The 27,997-nt window shown below is 45.3% G+C and overlaps 1 protein-coding gene across 1 annotated transcript; it reads right to left on the reverse strand.

The window, feature by feature from the left end:
• Positions 1–2,277: 2,277 nt before the first annotated feature.
• On the reverse strand, positions 2,278–27,965 carry POFUT1 (protein O-fucosyltransferase 1). Its single transcript, XM_054573898.1, has 7 exons — positions 27,800–27,965; positions 25,825–25,946; positions 21,448–21,630; positions 20,152–20,264; positions 10,083–10,275; positions 8,129–8,371; positions 2,278–5,057 (listed from the first exon to the last, which is right to left on the reverse strand). Exons 1-7 carry the CDS (start codon positions 27,930–27,932, stop codon positions 4,869–4,871), a joined length of 1,176 nt encoding a protein of 391 aa, XP_054429873.1. The 5' UTR covers positions 27,933–27,965; the 3' UTR covers positions 2,278–4,868.
• Between the last annotated feature and the right edge of the window lie 32 nt (positions 27,966–27,997).

A 27,997-nucleotide genomic window follows, 5' to 3' on the forward strand; every position in this document is an offset into this window, starting at 1 on the left:
AGTAGTAGTAGTAGTAATAGTAGTAGTAGACACTAAGCTTTTTTGAAGTAAACAGAACAGGGAAATGAGAGCTCAACTCTTTCTTCCTCTATCCTTTCTCTCCTTCCTTACTCCCTTCCTCTCTACTCCCTTCCATATTCTTGGAGGATCTATAATGTATCACAGTGGTTCCCAGCTCTGGTTCCTGTGAACACTACTTCTCCATTTCTGCTTAATCCACAACCTATCTTTATTGGAAGTTAGTTATTTTTTTTTAAATGTAATTCCCATTGTTTTGTTTATAAAAATGTGGACCCATTTCTGAAACAATAGAATCAGTTAAATTGCGGGTTTGACTATCTGGTTGTATACTTCCCTCAATGCACAACAGATAAATAAGTCAATGTTACGACATGAACTGAGCACGGCTGGCACCTCCCAAAGCTCCCCAAGGGGATCACGGTGCGGTGGACAGTGCGAGGCTTGCCAGGGCGGGGCCTGCACAGCCGGCTCTCCATCAGTGCTTGCTGGCTGACCCTGTCTTTTGACCAGTGTTGCTCACGCTTCAGCTCCTGGAGAGCTTAAGGTTTCCAGAGCTTCTGACTCAGCAGATCTGAGGGAGTGGGGCAGTGGGAGCCTGCATTTGCCGTTAGTTTTTTTTTTTTTTTTTTAGATTCTAGTATACATTTATTTTTCATGAAAGACAAATTAGGATCAGAAAGTTTGAGTAACTTGACAAGACAGAGTTACTGAGAAGCGACCACAAGAATTTGAATCCAGACCCTGATGAACTTAAAATCTAACATGTTAACCTCTTAAAAATATCCAGTCATATTTTCTTCATGGTAAAGCACCACCTCTATGGGACTTTCATCTTAGAGGGAGTCTGCATGTCTAACAAGCTGTCCAGGTGATGTTGATACTGCTGGTCTGAGCACAACTGAAGTAGGTCTCAGGCCACTATGCATCGCAATCATTCGTAGGTGCTTCTTGATTCCTGGGCACAATCCACCAGACATTCTGATTGTTCAGGTCCAGGTGGGTTCCTGGAACCTGCCTCACTAACCAGCAGTCCAAGGAACCTCTGGAGACCATCCTGAGAAACATGCTGGCGCCACCATTAGCCCCTGGAACTCAGAGGTAAGGTAGAGGGGTGAGTGACCTGCCTCAACGTCACTCTGCAAGTCAGGGACGACTCCTCCCTGTTGCTTGGGTCTTAGGCCTCAGCACATCCTGGACTTCCCTTTCCCTCCTACCCCACATTCAGTGTGTCAGCGGACCCTGAGGGCTCTTCCTTCAAACATAGTCACATTTTCTGTAAAGTCTGGACTTGGGGCTGAGACTGTAAATGAAACAAGACTAGTACAATGTTTACAATTGTTGAAACTGAAAATTTATTTTTTCACGTATGACTTATATTTGAATTTTTCCATAATGAAAGCTTTTATATTTAAGTCTGTGGCCTAACAAATCCATGTCAAGAAATTTATCTCCAGGAATATTTTAAATACAAAAAAAACCCTTGCAAACAATAACAGAAAGAAAAAGAAAAAAAACCTTACAAATAAAAAAAAATTTCAAAAATTAAAAAATTGGGAACATACTAGATTCTCATAATAGGACAATAATAAACAATGGGACACCCCTTCAATGGAATTTTATATCATTAAAAATGTTTATTCAGGCCATGTAACAACATGGAGAATATGAAATACAATCAAGTGAAAGGACATTACATTGTATATACTGCATGATTAAAACTATGGACTTTAAATCTTTAAAAAAAAGAGGTTGAAATTTAAAAATTATTTTATATATCCAGAATCTGACCACTTCCTACCACCTTCAGTGCAGCGACCTTTGCCCGACCCATCGTCTGTCTTTCTCTCCTGTATTTTTGCAACAGCCCCGCTTTCTCCCCGCTTCCACTCGTCCTCCTCCCTCTGCTTCTCTATGTGGCAAAGAGGTCTTTCAAAAACAGAAACCAGACCATGCTCCTCCTCTGCTCAGACCCTACAAAGGTTTTCCATGTATTTCCAAATAAAAGCCAAGCCTCACCTTGCCGCTGCCCTCCAGGCTGCAGGACGAGCGAACCCTCCTGTCCTGTTGCTTGTTTCCCTTCTGCCACTGCGGCCACATGGGCCTCCTTGCTATTCTTCACTCACCCACTTCAGCCTCAGAGCCCATGTACTTGCCGTTTCTTCTGTTTGCTGCTGGGAGTGCGCTGCCTCCAGGTGTTGGAGGCAGGGCCTCCCCCCCCCCCCCCCGCCCCCGCCCCCCCGCCTCCACCGCTGCCCCCGGCTTCAGAGGCCTTAGCTGCGCTCTGTACCTAACACAGCACTGCTCCCCCTCGTCACCCTCATGCCCTTTATTTTCCTTCACAGCACTTAGTCAGCAACCCCCACAGTACACTTCCTTACTGTGCTGCCCACTTACTAGAATGCAAATTCCTTGAGAACAAAGACTTTTGTATCTGATTCCCTGCTGAAACCCTAGTACCTAGCACAGAGCCTGGCACATAGTAGTTGATCAATAAATACCTGTTACTGAAAGGATGTGGAATAACTAGCCAAGGGGACTATGAGCTTCACGTGGCTGCCTGTTTTTTGGGCGATCTCCCCCTCCCCGAACCCTCCTGGCAGCAGCCAACCCACAGCAGAGGCCCCTGGGAGTAAAGGGTGTGCTGTGAACTGTGGGCAGCAGAGCATGGTGGCTGCCAGCACTGGCTTTGGGAGGTCAGATGCTGGCTTACTGCCACCAGCTGTGTGGCCTTGGGAAAACGGAGGACTTTCTGGTAATTAGTTTTGCCTTGTGCAGGAAGAGGATAATAACAGTAGTTTCTACTTCCCAGGGCCGGGCTGGGTCCAGGGGAGGACTAAATCAGAACCTGCCCATAAATCACCGAACAAGCACAGCGCCTGCAGAGTAGGTGTGTGGCAAGAAGCAGTCAAAATAATCAACCGTCACCAAGGTGCCTTTGTCTCTTTCAAGTTTACAATGTGCTCCTTTACATGCTTTATCTGATTTGAGCCCTTCAACAACCCAGCCACTTTTATCACCATTTTATAGGTGAGAGAACTGGGTCAAAGAGGAATAACATGCTTGTGTACAGAACACACTGAATCTGACTACAACTCTGGTGCCCTCTCCCCCGGAAACAGCTATTATTACAGCTGATGCTAATCAGCATGATCTGGAAGGCCCCTTAGAGCCCAGGCTCTAACGCATGTGCCTAATGCGTAGCTGTGATGGGCAAATGAATCCAGCAAAGGAAATCAGCCAGTGAGCTACACTTTCCTAAGCAGCTAACGGAGGCACGGGCACACAGGCTCCGTGTCTCTGAATAAGGCTAGTGGGCAAGTCTGAATAGATAAACCATCTCTCAGAGTCCACTTAGGACGTAAAACATTTCACTGTTTCCCCAAGAGGGAAAATGTAAAAGCCTTTTCTCTTCAGTTCTTCCTGCTTAGAGTTGGGCAGCAGCTCTAAGCAATAAATGTCACCTCTGGTGTTTGACACCGTGGCCGCTTCACAACCTCTGCCCTGGCCTGCCCTGATGAAAAAAGTGCTCTTCTCAAATGTGACCCAAGGAAAGAGTCCCTGACTGAAGCCCTGGGCCTGGCTCTCACGACAGTCTCCTCCACCTGCCTGGGATCGAAGACCAAGAGAAGTCACGTCATTGCGAGAAATGAGCAGGTGTTAGACTTGAAAATTAGAGCCACAACGCCAAAAAGTCAGACTCACAGGAGTCATGGATTATTACAACCACAGCATCTGAGAGAAAAAGAAACGAGTAAACCTCATGGGATCAGAGATTACACTGGATAGAAAGGGGCAAAAGTTCCTTCCAAACTGGGACTCCAGTGACTCCTGGTCTGAGGCATCTTGTCTGGTCAGAGGCTTAGCAAATACTCCCTTGTGAGAATATAGTCTGAGGGCTCCAGCTGCAGGCGAAAGGCTGGGAGGACAGGCCATGGATACCAACTTAATGGAAAAATTCTACAACCGGGCCCCTGAGACAAGAGATCAGAAGAGGAGGCGGCAGCCTTCGGAAGGATCCCGTCAGGCCAGTGAGCCCTGGCCCCTGGTGATGTGTTCTAAGATCCTGATGGTGCCAGGTTAGTGGTAGCCCACCAACTACCAAGAGGTTCTAAGACCAGGGCCGTGACAGTCTGGCTTGACGGCATGTGCTCCTTGCAGGGAGTGTGCTGTGTGAGCAGCACTAGGCCGTCTGTGGAGCTCTGTAGGGCACCATGACGGAGACCTTCTATTTGCATAGTGTTTACAATGAAGGACAGTGTTCATGCCTCAAACCCTGAAAAGGGACCAAGAGCTGGGGTCCACAGTGGCTCTGGCCAGGCAGTGGGGATGAGTCTGGAGGTCATACGGAGAAGTGGTAAACACCCCTGTCCCACCCCTGGCCTCATCTACATTCAGTTAAGGTCACTTTAGGTACCTATGTTAATGAACTCCGATTTTCTTAAAATGAAGGAGAGTTCTAGGTTAGTCATGACTTTGTACAAAAACTATAAAAATCTCCCTCTTGGTGTATATATAATCTCTTTGAAGAGAAGTCAGCATCCCAGACTGCTCAGTGCAGGGTAGACCAAAACACAGTGGACAGACCGCTTTGCTGGTATGAGAAACTCCCAGGAGAAACAGCCAGGAAGCACAGAAGCAGGGGAGATGGTCTGGCCCCTAAGAGCTTGGAAGTCCTGTACCCTGGAAGTTGGACCATCTTCCTCCTTCAGGAAGTCCTGGGTACTTTTTTCTGTCCTTGGCAGCCGAAAAGAGAAGCTTGCCCTTTTGGGGATCAATCCTGGGAGGTGCTCTGGCTGCCAGGCTGGCTGGAGGGAGCGGCGGGGACTGGCGATGCGCTCCAGCCAGGGTCAGAACTCGTCCCGCAGCTGCGGGGGCCTGTCCATGCCAAAGAAAGAGGACGGCCTACCCTGGAGGTCTCGTTCTCGTTTCACGAACGCGGTGAAGGAGGAGACACAGTTGCCAATAAAGTGGTCGGCTTGGCCAAGGATGTACAGGTCGATCTGGGCCACCTCAGGCTTCAGGCTCACCACCTTCACCTGCAGGAGAAAGGGCAGGGTATTTTACCCTGGGCGCAGGCCAAGGTGGCCAGCTCAGCCAAGGCCTGCAGCCGTATTCCCAGCATTCTCCCTCTGTACCGAAGTTACAGACCCAAGAGGAGGTGCAGAGAGGTTTAAGAGGTAGGGCCAGCCTCTGAGAGAAGCCCAGCAGCCGCCTCGGCCCACCCCCACATAGAACTCCAGCCTCAGTGCTCTTTCCCCACTGCCAACAGCAGCTCCAAACACACAACATTCACTTGCCTCCACTTGTAAGTTTCATCTGCCTGGAATACCTTTTAACTACCCTTTAAAATCCCCACCATACCCTTCAAGTCTCAGCTCAAGTTCTGCCTTTCTCACGAAGCCCTAGCCTGCCCGTGGCTTGGTTTCGCCCACCAAGCTGTGATCTGACCAACGAGCGCTCCGCCCATCCAGTTCTGCTGCCTTATGCCTCCGAGCCTAACATCCTGTCCAATCTATTATCCAAGATATTCTCCAAAGGTGAACCCTTCCCTTGATGGATGACCACTTCTGGGTCAGCCACCATCCTCTCTTATCTCTTCACTGGTCTCTTCACCACCTCTCTTCCTGGCCTGCTTACCACAGAGAAGCCAGAGAAAACCTTTTTAAATCCCTCTAATCTATCACTCTCTCCATCCCAAACTGAATACCCTTAAATGGTGCCCTGTTGCTCTTCAGATAAACATGACAAATCTTGATTGTGGCCTATAAAGCCCTGTTCAGGCCACCTCTTCTCATACCTCCAGCCACTACACACCAGGCTCCCACCTTCCTCAGGACCTTTGCATATGCTCTTGTTCCGATTTGGGGTGCTTGTCCTTTTGCCTGGTTAACGCCTACTTCATGCTGCAGTTAGGTCTCACCTCCTTGGGGAAGGCCTCCCTGACCCCCCTGTCTAGGCCAGGTCCTCTGTTCTGCACTCCCACAGAACCACATTCCTTTACTTCAGAGCACATATCTCAGTTTGCAGTTCTTACTCCTTAGGGATCCTCTGATTAATGTCAGTCTCTTGCACCTGACAAGGGGTGGGCTGTGTCAGTTTGCTTGTTACTGCTGGCTGGAGCCTGCCTCAAGAAACATCTGTTGACTGGGCAAGTGAATGAATGAGCTCCCCACCCCCACCCTATGGTATGTATTACAGTTCTCTGCAAAGTTTCTTTTCTTGAGTCTAGACTGAGAGCCCTGGAGGACAGTACCACCTCTTATTTATCAGTATCCCAAGTTTAGCACTGGCCAGGCTTAACGGAGAAGAAAGGCTTGGCTGAGGAGGTGGGGGGCTCTGAGCCCATGGAGTAGGGAAGGGCAAGAACAGTGGTGCAGAAACAGGAAACAGAAAATGGCAAGAGGCTCAAGGCATAACAAGTACATCAACTCTAAAAACTCACAAAAAACTCCCTGGGGCTCTCCACATGCTTCAACTTAGTACCTAAGTGGTGGTGTGGGCAGAGCTGGGATGGAAAGTGCTTTGCTGTCACATAGAGATTTCTGATGTAACAAAAAATCATCATCTTGCTATTTGGATGGTAGTAAAGAAATAATATGAGTTTAATCATGGCTAAAAGCCCCTGAACGATTTCACCCACTCCTTGAAACTTACCCATTCTGTGTAATGCCCACTATAATTAGCTCTGCAACCTCTTGGGTAAATTCTATCCCTTCTTGGGACTTTGGTATCCTCAGTGATAAAATGCAGGGATTGGGTTATATGCTTCGAGGTCTCCCAGCTCTGATATTCTCCTAGAAGTTGGTAGGTGGGAGACCAGAGTACACTGACTCAGCACTTTCTTTTTTTAATTAATTTTTTTAAAGGGTTTTATTTATTTATTTTTAGAGGGGGGCAGGTAAGGAGAAAGAGAGGGAGAGAAACATCAATGTGTGGTCGCCTTTCACACGTCCCCCACTGGGAACCTGGCCCCCAACCCAGGCATGTGCCCTGACTGGGAATTGAACCAGCGACCCTTTGGTTCTCAGGCCAGCACTCAATCCCCTGAGCCACACCAGTTGGGTCTCAGCACTTTCTTCACAAGCCTGTGTCTGGGGTGAAAGGGAGCCCCTCCCTCACTGCTAGAAAGTGAGGACACTCACTGCCTTTTAAGGTCTGCACAAACATTTAGGTCTTTCATTCATTCAACAAAGTCTCATTGAATGCTTACTACTAATTCAGTCATTTTATCTATACATGCTCTTCACGCATACAGTACCAAGCACATTCTACTGCTTATTCACATACTGAATGCTTACTATTCATGACTTCCTTAAGCATTAATTAAGCACGAAAGACCTTCCCTTTATTCCTCAACCACCAACTTCTACTATCAATGACAGCTAACTTTACTGAGCACTTATTTGTACCAGACAGCTTTAGTTTCTTTATATTTTACCTTCACAATCACCCAATGAGATGGGTATCACTCTCGGTCCCAATTTATAGACAAGGAAACAGAAGTACAGAAAGGCAGTGACTCGTGTACGGCTGCACAGTGAGTAAAGCCCAAGTTCTCTGGCTCCAGAGTCCATGCTCTTGACCCCACCACTACATTGGATCTCAGGGGCCCACTCTTTACATGCTTATTCAGCAAACACTTATGGGCTGTCCACATGTGTTATGCTCTGTCCTAGACACTGGTGATGGCAAGGCGGGGTCTCAGGCCTGGGGGATGTCAAAGCACCTAGCTAGACACCAATGAGTAGGACAGTGAGTCAGTCTTGGGACCTGCCTTTAAGGAGCCATCATTCCTGGCAAGAAATTAGACGTGTTTCCACATGAGTCTCACACAGTTTAGAAAGAACTTCAGGGAAGACGTGATAAAAGTTCTGTGACAGCCCCCAGTTGGAATGCATTTGCTGCAGGAGAAGAGGGAAAGCTGGAGAGAATCTGCAGAGGTGTGTGAGCTGGTGTTGGAAAAAAGGGTAGGAACTGGAGAAGAATTGAACATCTAAGCAGAAGCCTGGTGGCCGGAGCACATGAAGCACATAGCGGGAGCGGCGGGAAGACCCTGGCGCTTTCCCAGATTCCCTTCCCGCCGCACTCCCACAGCGCCCACACATACCTTCCCTTTGAGGAGCTGTTGGATCTCAGGCACATAACTCTCAGAATCCGTGGCGATGTAGACAGACTGGGCGCTGAGCGCCCTCACCCAGAGCTTTATGGCCCGCTTGATTTCCTTCAGGTCCGGGAGGCACATAGTCATGGTGAGAGGGGCAGCTGTGCCGCGGCTGTAGCCCACACACTGCGGAGAGGCCATGAAGTGGGAGCCCGCAGTCCCGTCCTTGAGCATGGCACAGGCGTTCTTCTACGGGGCAGCGTGGGGGCACAGAGTTAAAGACAGCAACTGGCCTGGAACCCCAGAAGCTGGAGCCGGTAAGTGGGAAAAGGCAGGCAATATGGGAGGAGCTCAAAAAAATTTTTTTTTAAACGTATTGAGGGAAGAGGGAAATGGATCAAAACAGTAAAAGTGTTTATTTTTTGGTAGTGGGATATTGGCTTTTTACAGTTTTTTTTTTCTTTTTTTAACTGGTTTTACTGCATTATCTGGGACTTCCAGTAGAATTCTGAACCGTGGTAGTCATAATGGGCAGCCTTATCTGATTTCTGACTTCAGTGGGAACACTTCTGATAGTTCCCATGAAGTACATGTTTGCTGTGGGTTTCAGAGAGATAGCCTTTATCAAGTTAAGGTGGTTCCCTTCTATTCCTGCTTGGTTAAGAGTTTTTTTTTTAAATCATAAATGGGTGTCGATTTTTCCCAAATGCTTTCTTGGCCTGTATTGAGATGATTATATGATTTTTCTTCTTTGGGTGTTAATATAGGTAATACAATTTCATTGCATTCCTGAAATAAATTTTACTTGTTTGTGTTGTATGTTCTTTAATATGGGTTTACTTGCTAAGGTCTTACTTAGGATCTGTCCATCTATGTTCATAAGTTAGAGTGGGCTATATACATTTCTGAGTTGACCTTATCTGAGTTTGGTATTAGTGTTATGCTAGCTTTATAAAAAATAGCATCTTATATCTCTTTATGTTTTAACAAAGTACAGATGAGAACTATCTGATCCTTGAAGGTTTGGCTGAAACCCCTCATAACACATTCTGAGCCTGGCTCCTTTTCTTTGTGGAATAGGTACTGGAAGGGAGTCTAGTGGGTAAGTGTGTCATTACTTTCTCAATTGACTCTGAATGAATCTTGATCTAAATTCTATATATTTCCTTTCTTAAGATTTATTTTTAGACAGAGGAGAAGCAAGGGAGAAAGGGAGAGAAACAACAGTGTGTGGTTGCCTCCCGCCCACCCCCTACTGAGGACCTGGCCCGCCACCCAGGCATGTGCCCCGACTGGGAATTGATCCAAAGACCCTTTGGTTTGCAGGCTGCTGCTCAATCTACTGAGCCACACCAGCCAGGGCTAAATTCTATATATTTTCAAGTCTTTAACAACAAGCATTTCTAATATACATACACTCTATTTATCTTACATAAATTAAGGAGACTGTCTATATTGCTCCAGTTACTTTCACACAGAGGATAATCCGATGAGGTTTCTGCACATTTAAGTGGACTCCAAATTTAGAGGATGACATCTTCCTTTCTTGGGAGCCCCACCCAATCTCCAGAACTTGTTTTTCAGCAATTAGTCTATTGACTAAACACTGAGCTGGGACAAAGGGCTCCTGGGCTGCGGCTCTGAGCTCTCTGGCTTGCTGCCTGATCTGGAATCTAGCTTGATACCTCAGTTTATCCATTTGCAAGATGAAGATAAAAAAGGCAACTGTTAAAATAAGAGTTGGCAAGCAAGCACTTTGGAGCCACATATTTGATGTGTCTATTGTGGGATCATGATACACAGTGGGGATTCTTATACGGGGACTCCATGGACTTGGCTGAGCAAGAACTCTCTGGCCTGGCTGGGACTTGGTGCAATGGGTTCACTGTTCAACCCCCACAGGCATGGGCCCTGTTCAGGAATATGTCCAACCCAGCCAGGAAAGAAAGGAGGAAGTTACCCAGTCAGAGCCAATGCGCAGGTGAACACCAACGTAGGGCCGGCTGAGGTGGGCATGGATCTGGGCCTCTCCTGTCCTCACCATCTCGTCTGACCATACCATGTACTTCTGCAGTGGCCTATGCTCCTCCAGGACGGGGAACTGGGCTGGGGCCCCTGGCAGGGCCAGCACAGGATGCTCCTTTGGAGAAAATCTAGACATAAGACAGAATGGGGTAGGAGGGAGTCAGATGGAGAATGCGCAGAGAGCCTGGCTACCACTCCCACGGGAAAAAAGATGGTGTTGCACCATGTCCTAGAGACTCCGCAGAGGGAGGGGCCCTGTAACATGCAAGAAGCACGAGAGGTTGTGAAACCCCAAAGGGCTGATAAGAAACCGCCGTGGCGGCAAACAGGCACAATATGCAATATTATCCCGCCGCCTGGAATTTACAACCTTCTCTGCTTGTTTAACAATTAAAAATTTCTAGTAGAGCTGGCTTCCAATCTGTGGAGTGGTAATTCACTCCAGGGTGTGGTGTCTGGACAGAGCCTTGCCCTTTTACCCACACGGTGGGACTGGGACGTGCAGCTGCTTCCAGAAGGTAAAGGACAGACTGCACTCACAGGGAATACGTACACTGCCTACGCTCATCCACTCAACACTTCACGCATATTTACTGGTTGCCTACTAGGTGCTGGAACCCAGGGGAGAATGAGACAGGCATAGCTGCTCCACTCATGGTAAGCAAGAGTTCTACAGGTGTCCACCATGAGACCTCCCTCCAAGGCTGTTCTCCCTCCTGTACACTATGCACCTTGCAATTATTTCACCCCTGTCTTTTCTGCTAGACTCATGCTTCTGATGGCAGTGCCTCCATGTGCTCAGAACAGTATCTGACACATGTAAGAGCTCAGTAAAGGTTTGCTGATGGAATGGATGAGGATCGAACCTGTGTTCCATCTTGAGCTAAGCCCAGAGCCTATCCCAGCCACACGAAACACCCTCCTGTCCCATGAACCTTCAAATGCCAGCTCTTTGCAGACATCTTCCCTCTACCTGTAATGTCTTCCTTTGCCAGCCAAATCCTGTTCTTAAAATTATGAAATAGGCATAGTACCCTGGAAAACGTTTTGGTAGTTTCTTATAAAACTAGACATGTAACTACCATTTCACTCAGAAATGAAAACCTATGTTCACACAGGAACCAGCAGATGAATGTTCACAGCAGCTTTATTCATAAAAGCCAAAAACTTAGATGTTATTCAACCAGTGAATGAACACTGTGGTACATCCAACCAAGGGAACTCTACAGTTATGAAAAGAAACAAATTACTGATTCAGGCAGCAACTTGGATGGATCTCAATGGAATTATGCTGAGTGAAAAAAGCCAATCCTAAAAGATTACATACTGTATGACTCCATTTATAGAACATTTTTGAAATGTCAAAATGGAGAAAAGAACAGAAATAAAGATCAGGTTAGTGGTTACCAGGGACTAGGAGTGTGTGTGTGGGGGGGTGTGCATTTAAGGAGGTGGGAGTGGTTATAAACTGACCACACAGGGTCTTTTAGTGTTAGAACTATTTGATATCTTGTTTGTGGTGGTAGATACACGAACCTACACATGCGACAAAATTGAATAGAACTAAATACACACACATACACACATACACACATATAGAAGTGAGTACTTGTAAAACTGGAGAAATCGGAATAAGATGGGTAGATTGTATCAATGTCAACATTCTGATCATTAATACTATGTTACACTTCTGCAAAATATTACCACTGGAAGAAACTGGGCAAAGGGTATGTGAGATCCCTCTATATTATTTCTTATTACTACACGTGAATCTACAATTACCTCAATAAAAATTTCAGTTAAAAATTATAAAATATTTAAAACAATACAGGAAAATACAAAATACAATCCACATACCTGGGACTCAAATTAGCGGCTATTAATATTTTGCTTCAGATTAAAAACAATATATACACCTAAATAAAAGCTCTATCCTATCATCTCTTTTCCTTCTTACTCTGCCCAGAAGATATTGAAACTTTATGCATGATTACACTTCTACTATTGATATAAAAAGGTATTATATTGTGTGCTTTTTACACAGTGTAATGGTAAAAGCACGGGCTGTTGAGCCAGATGACCTTGTTCTAGAATGCTGACTCTGCCACTTATGAACTTGGGCAGGTGACTTAACCATTCTATGCCTGTTTCCTCACCTCCATAACAGAGCTAATAACAGTTCCTACCTCATAGGGCTGTTGGGAAGATTAAATGAACACAAGCAAAGCATTTAGAACAGTATTTAGTACATAGAAATAGTACGTAGAAAACTCCAAGAAAATTCTGACTATCACTATCATTGTCATCATCACCATCACATCACCAGGTTGCAGGTAACCTATTTCAATTTTTTCAAAATTCAACTTTATGTTTTAGAGATTTGGTCTTATCGATCACGTGGATCATGTGATCCTATTAGCTTCTCTTTAAGTGTTCTATTTTGCACAAATAAACTGTGATGTACCCATCTAGTCCCCTCCTGCTGGATAGTGCTGCAATGAAAATGCCACTTTCTTCACGCCCAACCCGAACATCTCATTCCACAAATACCTTCCAAACCTTCAAGACCTCCAAGACTTTTAGCCACTCCCAAGCTTCCACTCCTCAGGAGGGCTCCCTGTCCCCTCTTCTCCTCTGCTGCCTTCTGCACACTGATGTGCTCAGCAACTGTTTTACCTGCTCCACTGTCAGCCCTTGAGGGTAGGGGCCCAAACAGTCTTGTTCACCACGATTCCCACACACCCTGGTCCAGGGCCAGGGCTAAGGAATTAACATGCAAGTATTCACTGACAGCCTGGCTCTATGTAACACACGTCTTGTCAGAATTTAGTTTTATGTGTACGGATGCTCCTTGACTTAGCATGGGGTTATGTCCCAATAAACCCACTCTAAGTTGAAAATGCTATGTTGAAAATGCATTTAATATACCTAACCTAATGAATATCATAGCTTAGCCTAGCTTGCCTTAAATATGCTCAGAACACTTACATTAGCTTACAGTTGGGTAAAAACACCTAACACAAAGCCTATTTTATAACAAAGTGTTGAACAGCTCATGTAATTTATTATGCATATCATTTTCACACCACTGCAAAGTCAAAAACTCCTAAGTCAAACCATTGCATCTGGAAACCACACATACATGTGAATTATTTATCAAGCCTTACTATGTGACAATGTTCTAATTGCTTTGTGTATATTAATTCATTTGATTCTCCTATGAGCCCTGTAGTAGTCTTATTTTACAGATGAGGAAATTGAGGCACAGAATGGTTAAGTAACATGCCCATGGTCACACAGCTGGAATTGTCGGAGCTGGAATTTAAATGCAGGCAGTCTGCTCTAGAACCTATACTTTTTTTTAAAATCCTCTCCCAAGGACATTTTTTCATTGCTTTTAGAAAGACAGGGAGAGAGAAAAACATTGATATGAGAGAGAAGTATTGATTGGACGCCTCCTGTATGCGCCTGGACTGGGTGGGGAGCCGCATGTGCCTATGCCTGGACCAGGGATTGAACCCATCATTTAGGTGTGTGTTCTGACTGGGAATCAAACCAATTACCTTTCAGTTACAGGAAGAAGTTCCAAGCAACTGTGTCACACCAACCGGGGCCAGAATCTATATCTTAAATACTTCACTCCCAACTCTCCCATCTCAACTCAACAAGCACCTCAAAAGCTGAATCTGCGGTATATTCTTTTCTTTTGATTCCCAGCCCCTAGCACAGGCCTCAACACCCAGTAGGTACAATAAACATTTTTAGAATAAATGAATGGACGAATGAATGAGAAGGATTCAGGGACCTCACCAGAAGGACCAGATCAGGTTGTCAGGGGTTAGAGAAAGAGGTGGATATTAACTGAGCACCTACTTCGGGCCAGGCCCTCAGCTAAGTTCCTTTCAGATGCCACCTCAAAGGATTTCAAAAGGAAAGAAAAAGATTGTGATCTCCCAGAGGGCTGGGACGTTAAGCTAAAATCAGGACCTGCACCCTGCTTGTCCCCTTGGAAAGACCCTGCTGCTGACCCTTGGTGAATTCCAGATTTGGAATGTCCATCCCTTCAACATCCCATCAGCTCCCAGCTGTTCCAGTGGGATGTCACTTCTGATCCTGACAAGTGGCGAGGGGCCAAGGGGGAGGTGCTCATTTGCTGCCTGTGAGGGAGGAGAGTGTTATCTGGAAAGAAAGGCTGACCACTCCATCTGCCCCAACGGCTCACCCCAAGTCAGGGCCCTAGCCTGGTTCACTGTGCAGCTAAAGAGGTTCGCTTTTCTGCTGCTGGGTGCACTGAACCTCTGGGGTTCTTCACCACTACACTTATTCTACTGAGAAGCCCCAACAAGCTGGGGTTTCCCTATGCACATCATCCACTTTTGTGCCCATAAACCAACAGATGTTCATCATGCTGAGTAGAGGATGCAGGGATACAAGTGAGGCAGAGCTTTGCTCTCGATGTCCCTGCTATGAAGAACGACCTTTTCTTCCAGCTCTTTAGATAGCTGGCTCCTTCTCATTTTTCAGGTCTCAGCCCCTGCTAATTACATATCATCTGGTTATGGTCTCTCAGGGAGGCTGCAGCCGGGGAGGATGATAAGCTATGTGCTCAAATACCTGTTATTTTCATGCCACCAGAATGATCCGGCTTGATGGAACATAGCCTTCCAACAGTAAATGTGCAATAAATGTCTGTGGTATTAAATCTATACCAGAGTATTTGCCATCTCAGAACCAGCAGAGCTGGAAGGATTCTGAGAAATCAGTTAGTGGGAAAGAAACACCTCTTATCCTCTTCTCCTAGAACCTAACTTTCAGCTAGACACACAGCAGCCCAAGATAAAGGCATTTCTCAGTACTTCTTGTAGTTAGGTATGGCCATGTGCCTAAGTACCAGCCAATGAGTTGTAAGCAAGCTATAAGAAGGCTACTTAAGGTGAGGATGTGCCCTTCTTGTGCCCATTTTGTCCTAGTTGACTGGGGCAAGGATGTGATGGCTGAAGCTTAGCCTATGAGGTGACACTAAGGATAAAAGCCAGTATTGGGCTGGCTGAGCAGAGAGACGGGAGCCTGATTCCTGATGACACAATGGAGCTGCCACCCAGCCAGGGTTGCATACCCCAGGACTTTTTTACTGAAGAAAATAATAAACTTCTGTCTTTTTAACTTGCCATTAGTTTGGGTTTTCTGTTAAGTATAGCCTAAGTGAAGCCTGAAAAACCTAGACCAGTGGCCATCCAAACCTTTGGGTAATACACAAGAGGGTCACTGGCTGGAGGAGGTGGGGGAAGAGAACAGAACACTTGGCTCCCCATGGCCGCCCCCATGGCATTATAGGCGCTTCTCAAGAATTCTATGGAACAGTTTGAAAACCAGTGACCTTGCTCACCCTTCATTTTACAGATGGGGCACTGCAACCGGAGAAGGAAAGCAGTCTGCTGAGTTACAGTGAGCCGGGGAAAAGCCTGACACCTTCCAATGCTACTCTCCCTGTACCCATATCCTTGCCCCGCAAGGACAATTTTCTACAGCACACCAGTGTCCACTAGTTTAGAAGATGTTGAAAATCCATATACCCTAAAAAGCACTCACAGGTTTCCTACTGGATTGCTTGGCACAGTAATTCTTAAATCTCTTCCCTCTGGGTGGGCTCCATGCCCCCTCCCAGCAGCGTTTGGCAGGAGCGACACTGCCCTGGCTGAAGGCCCAGCCTTTAGGGGGCCAGCAGCTTCCACCTTTTGTCTCTCAGAACACTCACGCCTTGGATGGACCCTCTCAGAACCCGAATCTTGTCAGAGTCCAAGTTACATGGAGAGATCAAGTGTATGCCTGCCACTGCCCCACTGCCCCAGCTGAGCTCCCAGACAACAGCCACAAGTGAGCCCTCTTGGACATGCAACCCAGTCGAGCCTTCAGATGATGCTAGCCCCAACTGATAGCTGACTATAGACACATGAGACCATAAGCAAGAAGAGCCCAGCTAACCCAAGTGCCCACTAATAGATGAATGATAAATAAAATGTGGTCTATATATACAATGGACTCAAAAGGACTAAAATTCTGATGTATGCTACAACCTGGGTGAACTCTGAAGATGCTATGCTAACTAAATAGGCGAGACACAAAGGACAAATATATGATTCCACTTACATGAGGGACCCAGAATATGCAAATTCATAGAGGCAGAAAACTAGAATAGAGGCTATGGGGGCTGGGGAAGAATGGCGAGTTATCGTTTAATGGGTTGAATTTCTGTTGGGATGGTGAAAAAGTTCTGGAGATGTATAGCAGCAATGGTTGTACAAGACTGAATATACTTAATGCCACTGAACTGTACACTTAAAAAATTTAAATAAATAAATACATACACTCCATTGGTATATATGTATACTGGTACCATTTTTTTTTTTTTTTTTTAATCCTTACCTGAGGATATGTTCACTGATTTTAGGAGGGAGACAGAGAGAAACATTGATGTGACAGAGAAACGTTGATCACTTGCCTCCTGCACATGCCCTGACTGGGGACTGAACCCACAACTTATGTATATGCCCTGACTGGGTGGGAATTGAACCCGCAAACTTTTTGGTGTAGGGATGACATTCCAACCAACTGAACTGGCTGGCCAGGACCCCATTTTTTGAAATCCCATGTTTTTATACGTTTAAAACTGATCTTGCCTGTAATATTTACTATCCAGGTAACTTAATATTAATTGCTCCTTAGAAAACACATTTGATTACAAACTATGTATAATAATTTCAAGTTAGTATGTGTAGGTACATGTATGTTCATGAAGATGTCTGCAGGGTGGAAGTATATACATCAAAATGCTAGTAGTGTTTTTTGGAGGAGTGATAGGATTATGAGTAAATTTCATTTTCTTCTTTATTTTTAAAAGCAATCTCCCACACCAAACCTGTGGTGGGCATTTTAACAGGTATTCATTCCAAGAAATTAGATGTTTAATATGGACTGAAACTTTGTGCAGTTGGGATTGCATAAATAAAATGGAAAAACAAAACAAACAAAAAAAAGAACTGCCTGGCTAAGCCTAGTCAACCCACAGAAGTCTGAGAAATAATAAACTGTTGTCGAGCACCGAGTTCAAGAGTGCTTTATTATGCAGCAACAGACAATGGAGACATCCTACCATTCTCCTCCTCATACACTCCACACCGGCCACACCGGCCTTCTTCCTATCCCTTAACCACACCACGCTTATTCCTGCCTCAGAGCCTCTGCTATCCCTGTCCCCACCATGAAAAACTTCCTTTTCCTCCATCTCTTTGCTTGGCTAGGTCCCCATCCTTCAGGTCTGTTACAGATTGAATGTTTGCGTCCCCTCTAAATTCCTACGTTGAAGCCTCAATCCCCAATGTGTTAGCATTTGGAGGTGGGGCCTTTGGGAGGTGGGTAGGTTTAGATGAGGTCATGAGGGTGGAGTCCTTACGATGGGAACTGTGCCCTTATAACAGACCAGAGAGCTCGTTCTCTCTCCAACATGTTTGGATACATCAAGAAGGCAGTGTCTGCAAACCAAAAGGTCCTCACCAGAATCCTACCATTTGGCACTCTGATCTTAGAATACCCAGCCTCCAGAACTGTGAGAAATAAATGTCTGTTGTTTAAGCCTCCCAGTCTGTGGTCTTTTGCTAGAGCAAACCAAGCTGACAAAGACAAGGTCTCAGCCCTGCCAATCACACATTATCCGTTCGTCTTATGGAAAAGCATTCACTGTCTCCCCCATTAGACTCACCTCCATCAGGACAAGGGCCTTAAATGCCTTATTCTTGCCTGTATGCCCAGCATCCAGACCAGTGCTTGACACACAGGAGGTGCTTCTTAAATTCGTGTGGAATGAAAGCATAAAGGAAGGCAGCTTCCCAGCTGACCCTAACTCTCTCAAATTGCCTCCAGAGACCACATCTTCTCTATTAGCTTTCCTTTCCTAAAGACTTGGCTGTTAAGGCACAAGCTTCCCCAAGCCCTTACACAATTCCTACAACTCAGTGAATTTCAAAAAGACGGTGGGGTAATAAAAAGGTGTTTCAGCAACATCCCAGCAGCACTGTTCTTTCTTTTCCAACAGCATCATGTGCTTTTCCTGGCTTTCTGGAATTTGCTTTTGGAGCTGCTTTTAGAGTGGTGTCATTTTTCTTTCTTTCTTTTTTCTGGCATTTTGTGGTAAGGGGCAAATCTCTATCCATTCAGGGCAGGTCTGCCTTCGGGTAATAGCTCCAGGTGATTAAGAATTGAGTAGGGAGAACCACAAAGGCGATTAAATGGGACTGCCCTGTTTGGAATCAACAATGTGGGGGATTAGAATCTGCCATGACTGAATATACTCAGTAGCTCATGAACTAGCTCTGAAGGCAAGTCTCAAATAGGAATTGGCAGCTGTTAAAGGCACAGCTGTTTTCTGCAGTGACTTAAGTATGGGGCTGCTCTGGAGTCAGGCTGCCTGGGTTCAAATCCCAGACTGCACTTCAGGCTGTGTGATCTTGGGCAAGTGACCTTACTACTCTCTTCTTCAATTTCCTTAACTGTAAAGCACATGACAATAACACCTGTCCCCTGAAACTTGTGGAAGGATTAAATGAGTTATTACCTTAAAAGACAGCACAGTGTATGGCATATAGTAGGCACTAAATATAGTTATTGTCTACTAAAGGCTTACATACAGACTCCAGCTGTCCACTCAATATCTGCATTACCTTGGGCAAGTTATTTAACTTCATTGGCCTCAGTTTTCTCACCTGTCAAGTGGAAACTGACAATACCCACTACATGAAATTTCTTGAAGTCTTAAATGAAATAAAGCGTGAGAATAACAGTAATAGCTAACACTGGTTGGACCCCTACAATGTGCCATGTGCTTTATACACCAGAAGGCAGAGACCATCATCCTCCATTAAACCAAGGAGGAAACCCAGGCCAGTTAGCTAGAGTGGTTTGCTCAGTCACCTGAGAAAGAGGCAGGGCTTGCTGGTGCTCAGGCCTGTTTTATCCTGAACCTGTGCTTGTTTCTCTACTCAGTCTATCCTTGGCCTGCTAAATACGAAGTGCTACGACCATGTATAAATTCATAAGCTCCTTATTGCTCCTAACTCAAGCCTTACTTCTAAGCCCACATTCTTTTTGGCGATCTACAGCATTAAGGGCAAGTGCACTATGTTAAGTTATCATCCCTATAACCAGACAGCAGCTAGCTGAAGGCTGAGGCTGGATCGTCCTCATTTTTATATATCACCTCTGGTCTTTGAGTACTGTGTCTCATACATGACAGATGTTCTATAAATATTTCACCACCTGTGCCTATGCCCTGCTAACCTATTTTTTAAAAAAAAGATTTTATTTCTTTATTTTAGAGAGGGGGGGAAAGGAGGGAGAAAGAAAGGGAGAGAAACATCAGTGTGTGGTTGTCTCTTGCGTGCCCCCAACTGGAGACCTGGCCCACAACCCATCCATGTGCCCTGACTGGGAATTGAACCAGTGACCCTTTAGATCACAGGCTAGCACTCAATTCACTGATCCATACCAGCAGGGCTATTTTTTGTTTTTTTTTTAAATAGGGCTGACTGGAGCACAACTAATAAGGCACATCCAATTATCAGGATGACATCATTTCTCAGTCTGCACCTAAAGTTGTTCTTTTCTAGAAGCTGCTTCCAATTTTCACCTTGCTAAGAGGAAGGTAACAGGGGAGTGATTCTCACGCCTCGAGGAGGAAATCGACACTCATGACTGCACAATAATCTTTTTATAACATCCTTTATCGACTGATAAACTCTTGCTCAACCTCGTGGCAGGTCAATGTCCCCCTGTGTCAGGCGCTAAGATGGGAACAGATCTCACAGGATCCCAAGTTCAGCAGACAGAACAGCCGTACCTTTGGTCTCGTATATCAGGGTGTGGCAGATGGGGAAAAAGCCAGGAAGGCGCTGAATGTCCACGGGCCCCATACCCCTCTCCAAACCCAGCAATGCTGACCCCTCTCCAAGTACCTCTGGATCCACTGGTCTTTGTAGGAAGCGCTGAAGGAAATGCCTGCAAAGAGCTCTGACTTGTTGAAACTCACATGAAACTGATCCCAAAATGGGCCAAAAGGGTTTCCTTCCTGCAGAAAGAGAGTGGTCAAAGGCTTAAGGAGGGAGAAGGAAAGCCAACTGGGAATGGGGCCAAGCAGCTGGGGATGAGGGGACTCTGGTGATTTGACTTAGGCTGAAACACCCTCATAGGATGACCCAGTAGGAATAGGAATGCCACTGTGTAAGTCTTTGTCTTGGGCCAGAGGAAGGCAATTCCCCACCAGCCTGGTTTCCAGAAGATGTTCACCAGTGTATGAAGGAGTCTTTCTCTCTCTCATGCCATATCCCACTGACCCTGTAGCATTGACTTGGGTCTGGGGAGGAAGTGGACCTTGGGTATGGGGCCATGGATTAGAGAGCTTCAAGAGACTTTCAAGACCAGCTAATCCAATGCCATTACTTTCCATATGGAAATTAGGGCCAAATGGAGTAAGACACTTGCCATGCTCATACAGCAAGTGAGAACACTGTTAGGACTGTAAGCCGTCTCCTTTCTCACATTTCATGGCTCCTCCAACCACTCTGCAGACTTCAGCTTAAGCACTGAAATATATATCAAAGACTGCCATATTCCCAAAGTGCCAGAAATTTACAAATTTACAAATTTGTAGTGATAAAATACAACAGCTTCTCATTTATCTGCTGAAGGCAGGAAAGTATACAAGGTAGAAGAGTGGACGATGGAGTCAGATTACTTAGGGCTGAATCGTGGCTCCACCACGCATTTACTGTGAGACCTTGGGCAAAATACTGAACCTCTCTCTGTTGCACTCAGTGACCTCTCTATAAAACGGGGATGTTAATTGTACTTTCCTCACAGAGCATTTGAAGATTGAGTGGGTTAATATGTGTAAAGCTCTTAGCATGGCACAGTATGTAGTAAGTGCTATGTGAGCATTACTTGTTATTACTAATGTGGCACTTTACAGTTTATAAGCACTCTTACACCCTGGCCCTTGTAATACCTTATGGGTGAGACAGAGCAAGGAGTGGCATCTTTATTTTGTAGGTAGAAACAAAGGTTCAGACGAAGCAAAGTCCTCTACCCAAAGTGATACCACTGAAAAAATGCCAGAAATGGGACTGAAATCTCCATCTTTCTATCTTACGCCCTTCTGGTGCCTTCCCCAACATAGTGCCATCATGCGGTGTCTCAGTGACCTAGATACCATGGAACAGGTGGAAAGAGCTCCCCAGACCCACAGGACTTACCTTCATCGGGCATGTCTTCTTGTCAGGGCTTCTCTGGGCTGCCACTTCAAAGCAGTACGCCACCCGCTTCTCAGGGGGCCAATGGGTGGGTGCCAGCTTCTCCATGAAGTCCTCTAGGCTGATGACCCGATGGTAGGCTTGGAGTGGCTCCAGCTTGAAGTACTTCTGGTAGGACACATGGATCTATAAAAAAGAGGAGAAAGGAAGGGCAGGGGTTGCTCCTCAGTATCCTAGTAGCTGTTTTATAGACATTCATTAAAACCATACACTCCAAGACTCAGCTCAGACTACATACCAATGAAAAACTTTTGGCAAAAGACAACAAATGAGGACAGAGAGAGACTAGGACAAGGTATCTGTAAAGTAAAGAACAAAGAGTAATTTCCCTTGGGTTAGAAAATGCCTTACTGATCCATAAGGCAAAGGAGAAATGACGCAAGAGAAAATATGGGCCCAGCTTAGGAGTAAACAACTCACGGCAAAGAAAACCCAAATAGCCAATACACACAAAAGATGTGCAACTTCACTAGTAATTAGGAAAAATCAAATTAGGATTATAAGGCATCACTTCTCACGAGCAAAAATTTAAAAGCTCAACTCTAACTACTGGAAAGAACATGGGAAAAAGGGGCATTTTTGCACTTGGCTGGAGTAGAAGTGTACGTTCTGGAACAACCACTTTGAATGTAATCTTGCAGCATCTAATAGAGTTTAAAATGCAGAAGTTCTTACACTTCACACCAGGAGATGGGCACAAGGACTCTTGAATGTAGAAAAGAACTTGAAAAGAGTCACAGGAGGGCTAAGATAGCCATGATAGTGGTTTGCTCTGGGGGTGGAAGGAAAGATTAGGATTAGCGTCAGGAGCCAAGAGAGATTTTATCTTTTAACAACTTTATCTATAGCAAACTGTTAATGATTATCACTTCTAGTCAGGGGTATATAGATGGTGATTGTGTTAATCTTTGTATTTTTCTAGATTAAAAACAATTTCTTAGAACACCATGGAATAAAATTTAGACTTTATCCTATAGAACAGGGTTCCCAAGCATGTTCTACTGGCTCAGGTGCATAAAGGCTTCTGCAATAAAAAGACTCCGGAGTTAAACAGGCTTGAAAAGTTTTCTGTTAAGCTGGCTTCTTTACTACAGGACTTCTCAGGGCCTTTAATATAGTAATGTGCATTCTGAATCCCCAATTTTGGGGAGATGGAGAATTGAGAATATAATTTCCCAAAATGATTTAACTACCACACACTTCTTATCTAAGTCATTGGTGTTCCGAAGAACAGATTTTAGGAAACTTAACTATTAGCAACAAGGTCTTGCTGAAGGATTTTAAGCAGAAAGAATACTAGATATTCCTTTTTGAAATCTGGTGATGGAGGACAGAATATATGGATGGTAAAATTAGAAGAGGGGAAATAAGAGGCTACTGCAATAGTCCTTTTATTTGTTCAAGTATTCATTTAACATGTATTTCTTTTAATTTTTAAAAATTTATTTATTTTAGAGACAGGGGAAGGGAGGGAGAAAAAGGAGACACACTGATGTAAGAAACACCGATCAGTTGCCTCTCATATGCACTCCAATGGGGACCGAACCCACAATGCAGGCATGTGCCCTGCAGAAATTGAAATGGTGATCTTTTGCTTTGCGGGACAATGCCCGGCCAACTGAGTCACATCAGTAAGGGCTCAACATGTATTTTTGAGGATCGCTTGTAAGTCCAAGCAAAGATGGAGAGGCATGGAAATGCTAGCAGGTGTAAAAGAACATGAGGTATAGAGTAAAGGGAGGCATTTAAGATGACCTGTAGATTCCTGACTTGGTATCCAGGCGAATGAAGGTAACACACACTAAGGCTGGGAATACAGGAGGTAAAAGAAGCTTAAGGGGACGGATGCCAAATTCTGGCTTTGAGAATTTGAGATATCTGTGAAACAACCAAGTGGACTCCAAGGGCTTAGAAGTTAGAAACAGAGGTCTATGGTCAGAGGAGCGTCTGGGCCATGGATGTATTTGGGAGGTATGTGGAGTATAGCAAAAGCCATAAAAGTCAACAGAAATTTATAGCAAAGCAAATAAAAAGAATAATAATAATAATAATAATGGCAACTAATGTTGCTCTGGCTGGGTAGCTCAGTCGGTTAGAGTATCATCCTGACAAACCAATGTTGTAGCCGTGGTCAGGGTAAATACAAGAAGCAATCAATGAACACATATATAAGTGGAACAACAAATTGATGTTTCTCTCTCCCCAAAATGAATTATTAAGAAATTTAAAAAAAAAGCAACTAGTCTATACTGAGTGCTGACTTAACATCAGGTGCTGTATTCATCACATTTTATGGACTTGCTCATCTAATTCTAAGAGGAGGAATGTAACCATCTCCAGTTTACTTATGAAGAAACCCAGGTAGACAGAATCTTGGTAACTCATCTGAGGTCATATATTTAATAAACAAACAGAAAGAGAAGACACACCAACATTTAAACAGTGGGTAGAGCTAGAGCAGCCTCCAATATAGCGCAAAGAGGGAATTGTTGAGAGGACAGGATTGAGGCAGGAGCAGGCTGTGTCTTGAAAGCTAGGGGATTAAGAAAGTTTAGGAAGAAGAGAGGTGCCACCAGGTTAGTTGAGGTAAGAACTGAAAATGACCTCTGGATTTGGTAACTCTGAGGTCCCTGATGACCGGTCTGAGAATGGTCCCAGTAGGGAAAGGGAGACTAACTGAGGTGGGTTAGGTAATCTTTTGCGTGAAGACTCCAAAAGACTTGGCTGAGAAGGTATGGTGAGGAACAGCAAGCCAGAGGGAGATGAATGGGCAATGTCTAAATTATAACAGCAAGTGCAAAAAAATTAGAACGTCAATGGCTCCTGGTAACTGTGGACTTCCTGCGTCCTAAGCTCTTTATGCTGATGAGCTCAGTTGACTCTAAGAAAGAGACGTACGTCATTCAAGGCATGCTATAATCACTAAGTCTTGGTCGGAGACAGCTACCATTATTACCAGCCTATTTTAAAGATGAGGAAAGCAAGACACAAAGAGTGCCCTGCTCAACTATCCAGCTAGTAAGTGGCCAAGCCAGGCTATGATTTCAAGAACTCTGGTTTTTAACCTTTGTTAAGAAGCTCTCTGGCTCTGACTGGTGTGGCCCAGTGGATAGAGTGCCCATCTGCAAATCAAAAGGTCACAAGCTCGATTCCCAGTCAGGGCACATGCCTGGGTTGCTGGCCAGATCCCCAGTTCAGGGCATGTGAGAGGCAACGAATCCATGTTTCTCTCCTTCTCTTTCTCCCTCCTTTACCCTCTCTCTAAAAGTAAGTAAACAAAATCTTAAAAAAAACACAACCCTCTCTAAATACAGGCATATGAAGGAAAAAATAAATCCTATGCAGAGAAAAGACTATAAAAATTAAATACAATGTTTTGAACATACTAAGTATAATTTTTTAAGGTTTATTGAAAACTTAAAAAAAAAGATTTTATTTAATTTTAGAGAGGGGGAAGGGAGGGAGAGAGAGAGAGGGAAAGAAATATCAACGTGTGATGTGTGAGAGAAAAAAACATCGATCAGTTGCCTCTTGCACTCCCCTAACCAGGGACCTGGCTCACAACTCAGGCATGTGCCTTGCCTAGGAATTGAACCAGTGGCCTTTTGGTTTGTGGGATGACGCCCACCCCACTGAGCCACACCAGTCAGGGCTTATTGTAAACTTTTAAAGTCAATTCATTAAATATTAATTCAGTTACTACTGCCAGGCCCCCATGGATACAGTGTGAACAAAGACAGGACCAGTGGAAGACTGAGAATAAGCAAGGAATTGGAGGATACTGAGCGTCACTATGCTCAGGAAGCTCCTTACTGGGATGAGAGCTTGGGTTTGTGGCCTTGGACACAATGAACTAACCTGTGCTTCAATATTATCTTTCAAAACTGATAATAGCACCCATTACCCTTTGACCAATGGGATGCACAAAGGGTGAGATCAACCAGGGTTGGAAATAAATGAGGCTTTACATTCAGGTCACAGGCCCTAGAGTCAGACAGCACTGGCTAGAATTCCAGCTCTACTATGCACACGCTGTATGACCTAGGACAAATTAGCTAACCTCTCTAAATCAGAGTTCTCACTGGAATGTGATGAGGGAGAAGAAAGCTAATCCTCATGTAGCGCTCAGAACAGTACCTGGCAGACAACCAGTGCAGGAGAAACATTAGTCATTTTATGCCAGGGAAGACAGTTCTGGGTCGGGGTAGGGCAAGAACAGAGGGGTGGAAGGTAAAGCCCAGAGGACTTGGGGTCAACAAGCAAAGGTGAACAATATTGGAGAAGAGTGGACAAGGGCCAAGGTCAGCGGGGGGTACTCACATTGGTAAAGGGAGGCTTGTGATGCTGGTACTCAATCCAAGGGGGTACAGCCAAGGTGCGGTTCAACAGCTTTGCAAATGCCAGGGAGCCCAAGAAGTGATCAGCCTGGTTCCCGAAGCGCCCTGGATGGTATATTGCGAGAGAGGTGAGGCCTGGGGCATTGAGGGCATGGAGAATGCAAGGCTCATAAAGGATGCAGAGCCAGGGTTGGGAAGAGCCAGGGGAGCTGGTAGTGTGGGATCAAGTCTAGACTCCTGGGTCTAACAGTCAAGGCCCTTCAGGCCCGTCCCTTCTGCTTCAGCCACTCCAGGTTCCCTGCTGTTTCCCAAACAGGCTCTACATTTCTAGTCTACACATATTCAACCCAAACCTTTGCTTCTTCTTCTTCTTTTTTTTTTTCAATCTTCACCCGATTTTTTCATTGCTTTTAGAGAGAGAAGAAGGGAGAGAGGAAGGGAGAGAGAGAAACATCGACTGGTCGCCTCCAACACATACCCAAACCAGGGATTGCACGCCCCTGGACTGCAGATCAAATCTGCAACCCAGGTATGTGCCCTGACCAGGAATCAAACACAAACCTTTTGGTTACAAGGTGACATTCCAACCAACTGAGCCACACTGACTAGTGCCTAAGCCTTTGCTTTTTGATGTTCACTCCAGGAGTGCTTTTCACCTTTATCTCTATTCACCTGTGCAAGAAGAGCCAACTCTGATGCTTCATTCACTGGGATCTTTTCAACAATCTGCTGTCACTACTCAGTCCCCCTCCTCTGCTTCCCCTCTTGGATTTGAGTTACTATGGGTTCTTCACTAATCCTATAATGTCCTTTCCCATTCCTGGCCTTTGTACTTGCTGTGTCCTCAGGCTACGAATGCCTCAGGGCAAGGACCCTGCCTCATTCTCCTTGTTATCCCTACCATGGCATCCATTCATTCATCCCACAAATATTATTGAGATGCCACAATGTGCCAGGCTCTCTGCTAGGTGCCAAAATACAGGAGTGAGCAAGAAGGATAAGGTCTCTGCCCTTTAGGACTCACGGTCCAGCCACGTTTACATTAAACGTGTAAATAAATATACACTGACAAGTTTTGATAATTTTAAGAATGAAATGAAAAAAGTTTGATAATGGAGAATAAAGACATTATTTGGGTTGAGGTCAGTGAAGTCCTTTTTGGCAACATTTAAGCTGTGAATTGAGAATGGGAAGGAGTTGGTGTGGCGGAAGTGAAGAGGAGGGTGTTCCAGGCAGAGGGAATAGCATAGGCAATAGCACAAGCTTCAGGATCTGAGTATCCTTGAAGAACAGAAAGGGGATAAGTGTGCAGCTGGAGGATCTGGGAAAGGAGAACGGTGTGATGAAAATGGGCACAGGTCCAAATTATCATGGTTAGGGGTCTGGAGGATTTAAAGAAATGCATGATTTTTACAATGATGATCCACCATCCCATTTAAATTGCACCCCTTGGCGGGCCATCAGATTCTCCCTTACCTTTCTCTATTTTCCCGTAAGTAATAATATGTAATTACTTATTGTTTAAGCTTATCTTTTACTGACTATCTTTCCCAACTAAAATGGAAGCTCTAAAGGCCATGGAGTTTTCTGTATTATCACTGCTGAATCCCTAGAGCAGTGCACAGGGCTGGGCACAGAGTAAGCGCCTTGCAAACACTTTTCTAATGAGTGAAAGAATCGCCCAGAGTCAGCGTTGGGTTAATGACATAAAGTTCTGTCCCACTAACTCTATTTGCTAGGCTCCGGGATTGCTTAGACTTTGCGCAAAACGTGTAACCTCTCCCGGCCTCAGTTTTCTCATTTGCTGCCAAATGGAAGGTTGGACACTGAGGCATCTCATTGCCCACGATGGGGTTCTCCCCTAGACCTGTCAAGGTATCTCTGGTTGCCTCAAAGGAGTGGCTTCGTCTCTCTGGGCCTCAGTTTCCTCATTTGAGAGAGGGCTCGGGAGGCCTTACCCATGCATGGGCAGTAGAGCAGGTAACCGGCCGGATCCCAGGAGCCCGCGGGCAGCCCCGGGAGCGGCAGAAGCAGCAGCAGAAGAGACGCACACAGCGGCAAGGGCGGCCATGCCCACGCGGCGGCGCCCATGTCGGCTCGAAGGCCCGAGCGCGCCGCGGCGCGGAGGAGGAGAAAAAAGGAGGGGCGTGAGCGTC

The sequence above is a fragment of the Pteronotus mesoamericanus genome, unplaced genomic scaffold (genome assembly GCF_021234165.1).
Source record: "Pteronotus mesoamericanus isolate MK-2021 breed Mesoamerican mustached bat unplaced genomic scaffold, CSHL_Meso_final contig_25, whole genome shotgun sequence".
NCBI classification, from domain to species: domain Eukaryota; kingdom Metazoa; phylum Chordata; class Mammalia; order Chiroptera; family Mormoopidae; genus Pteronotus; species Pteronotus mesoamericanus.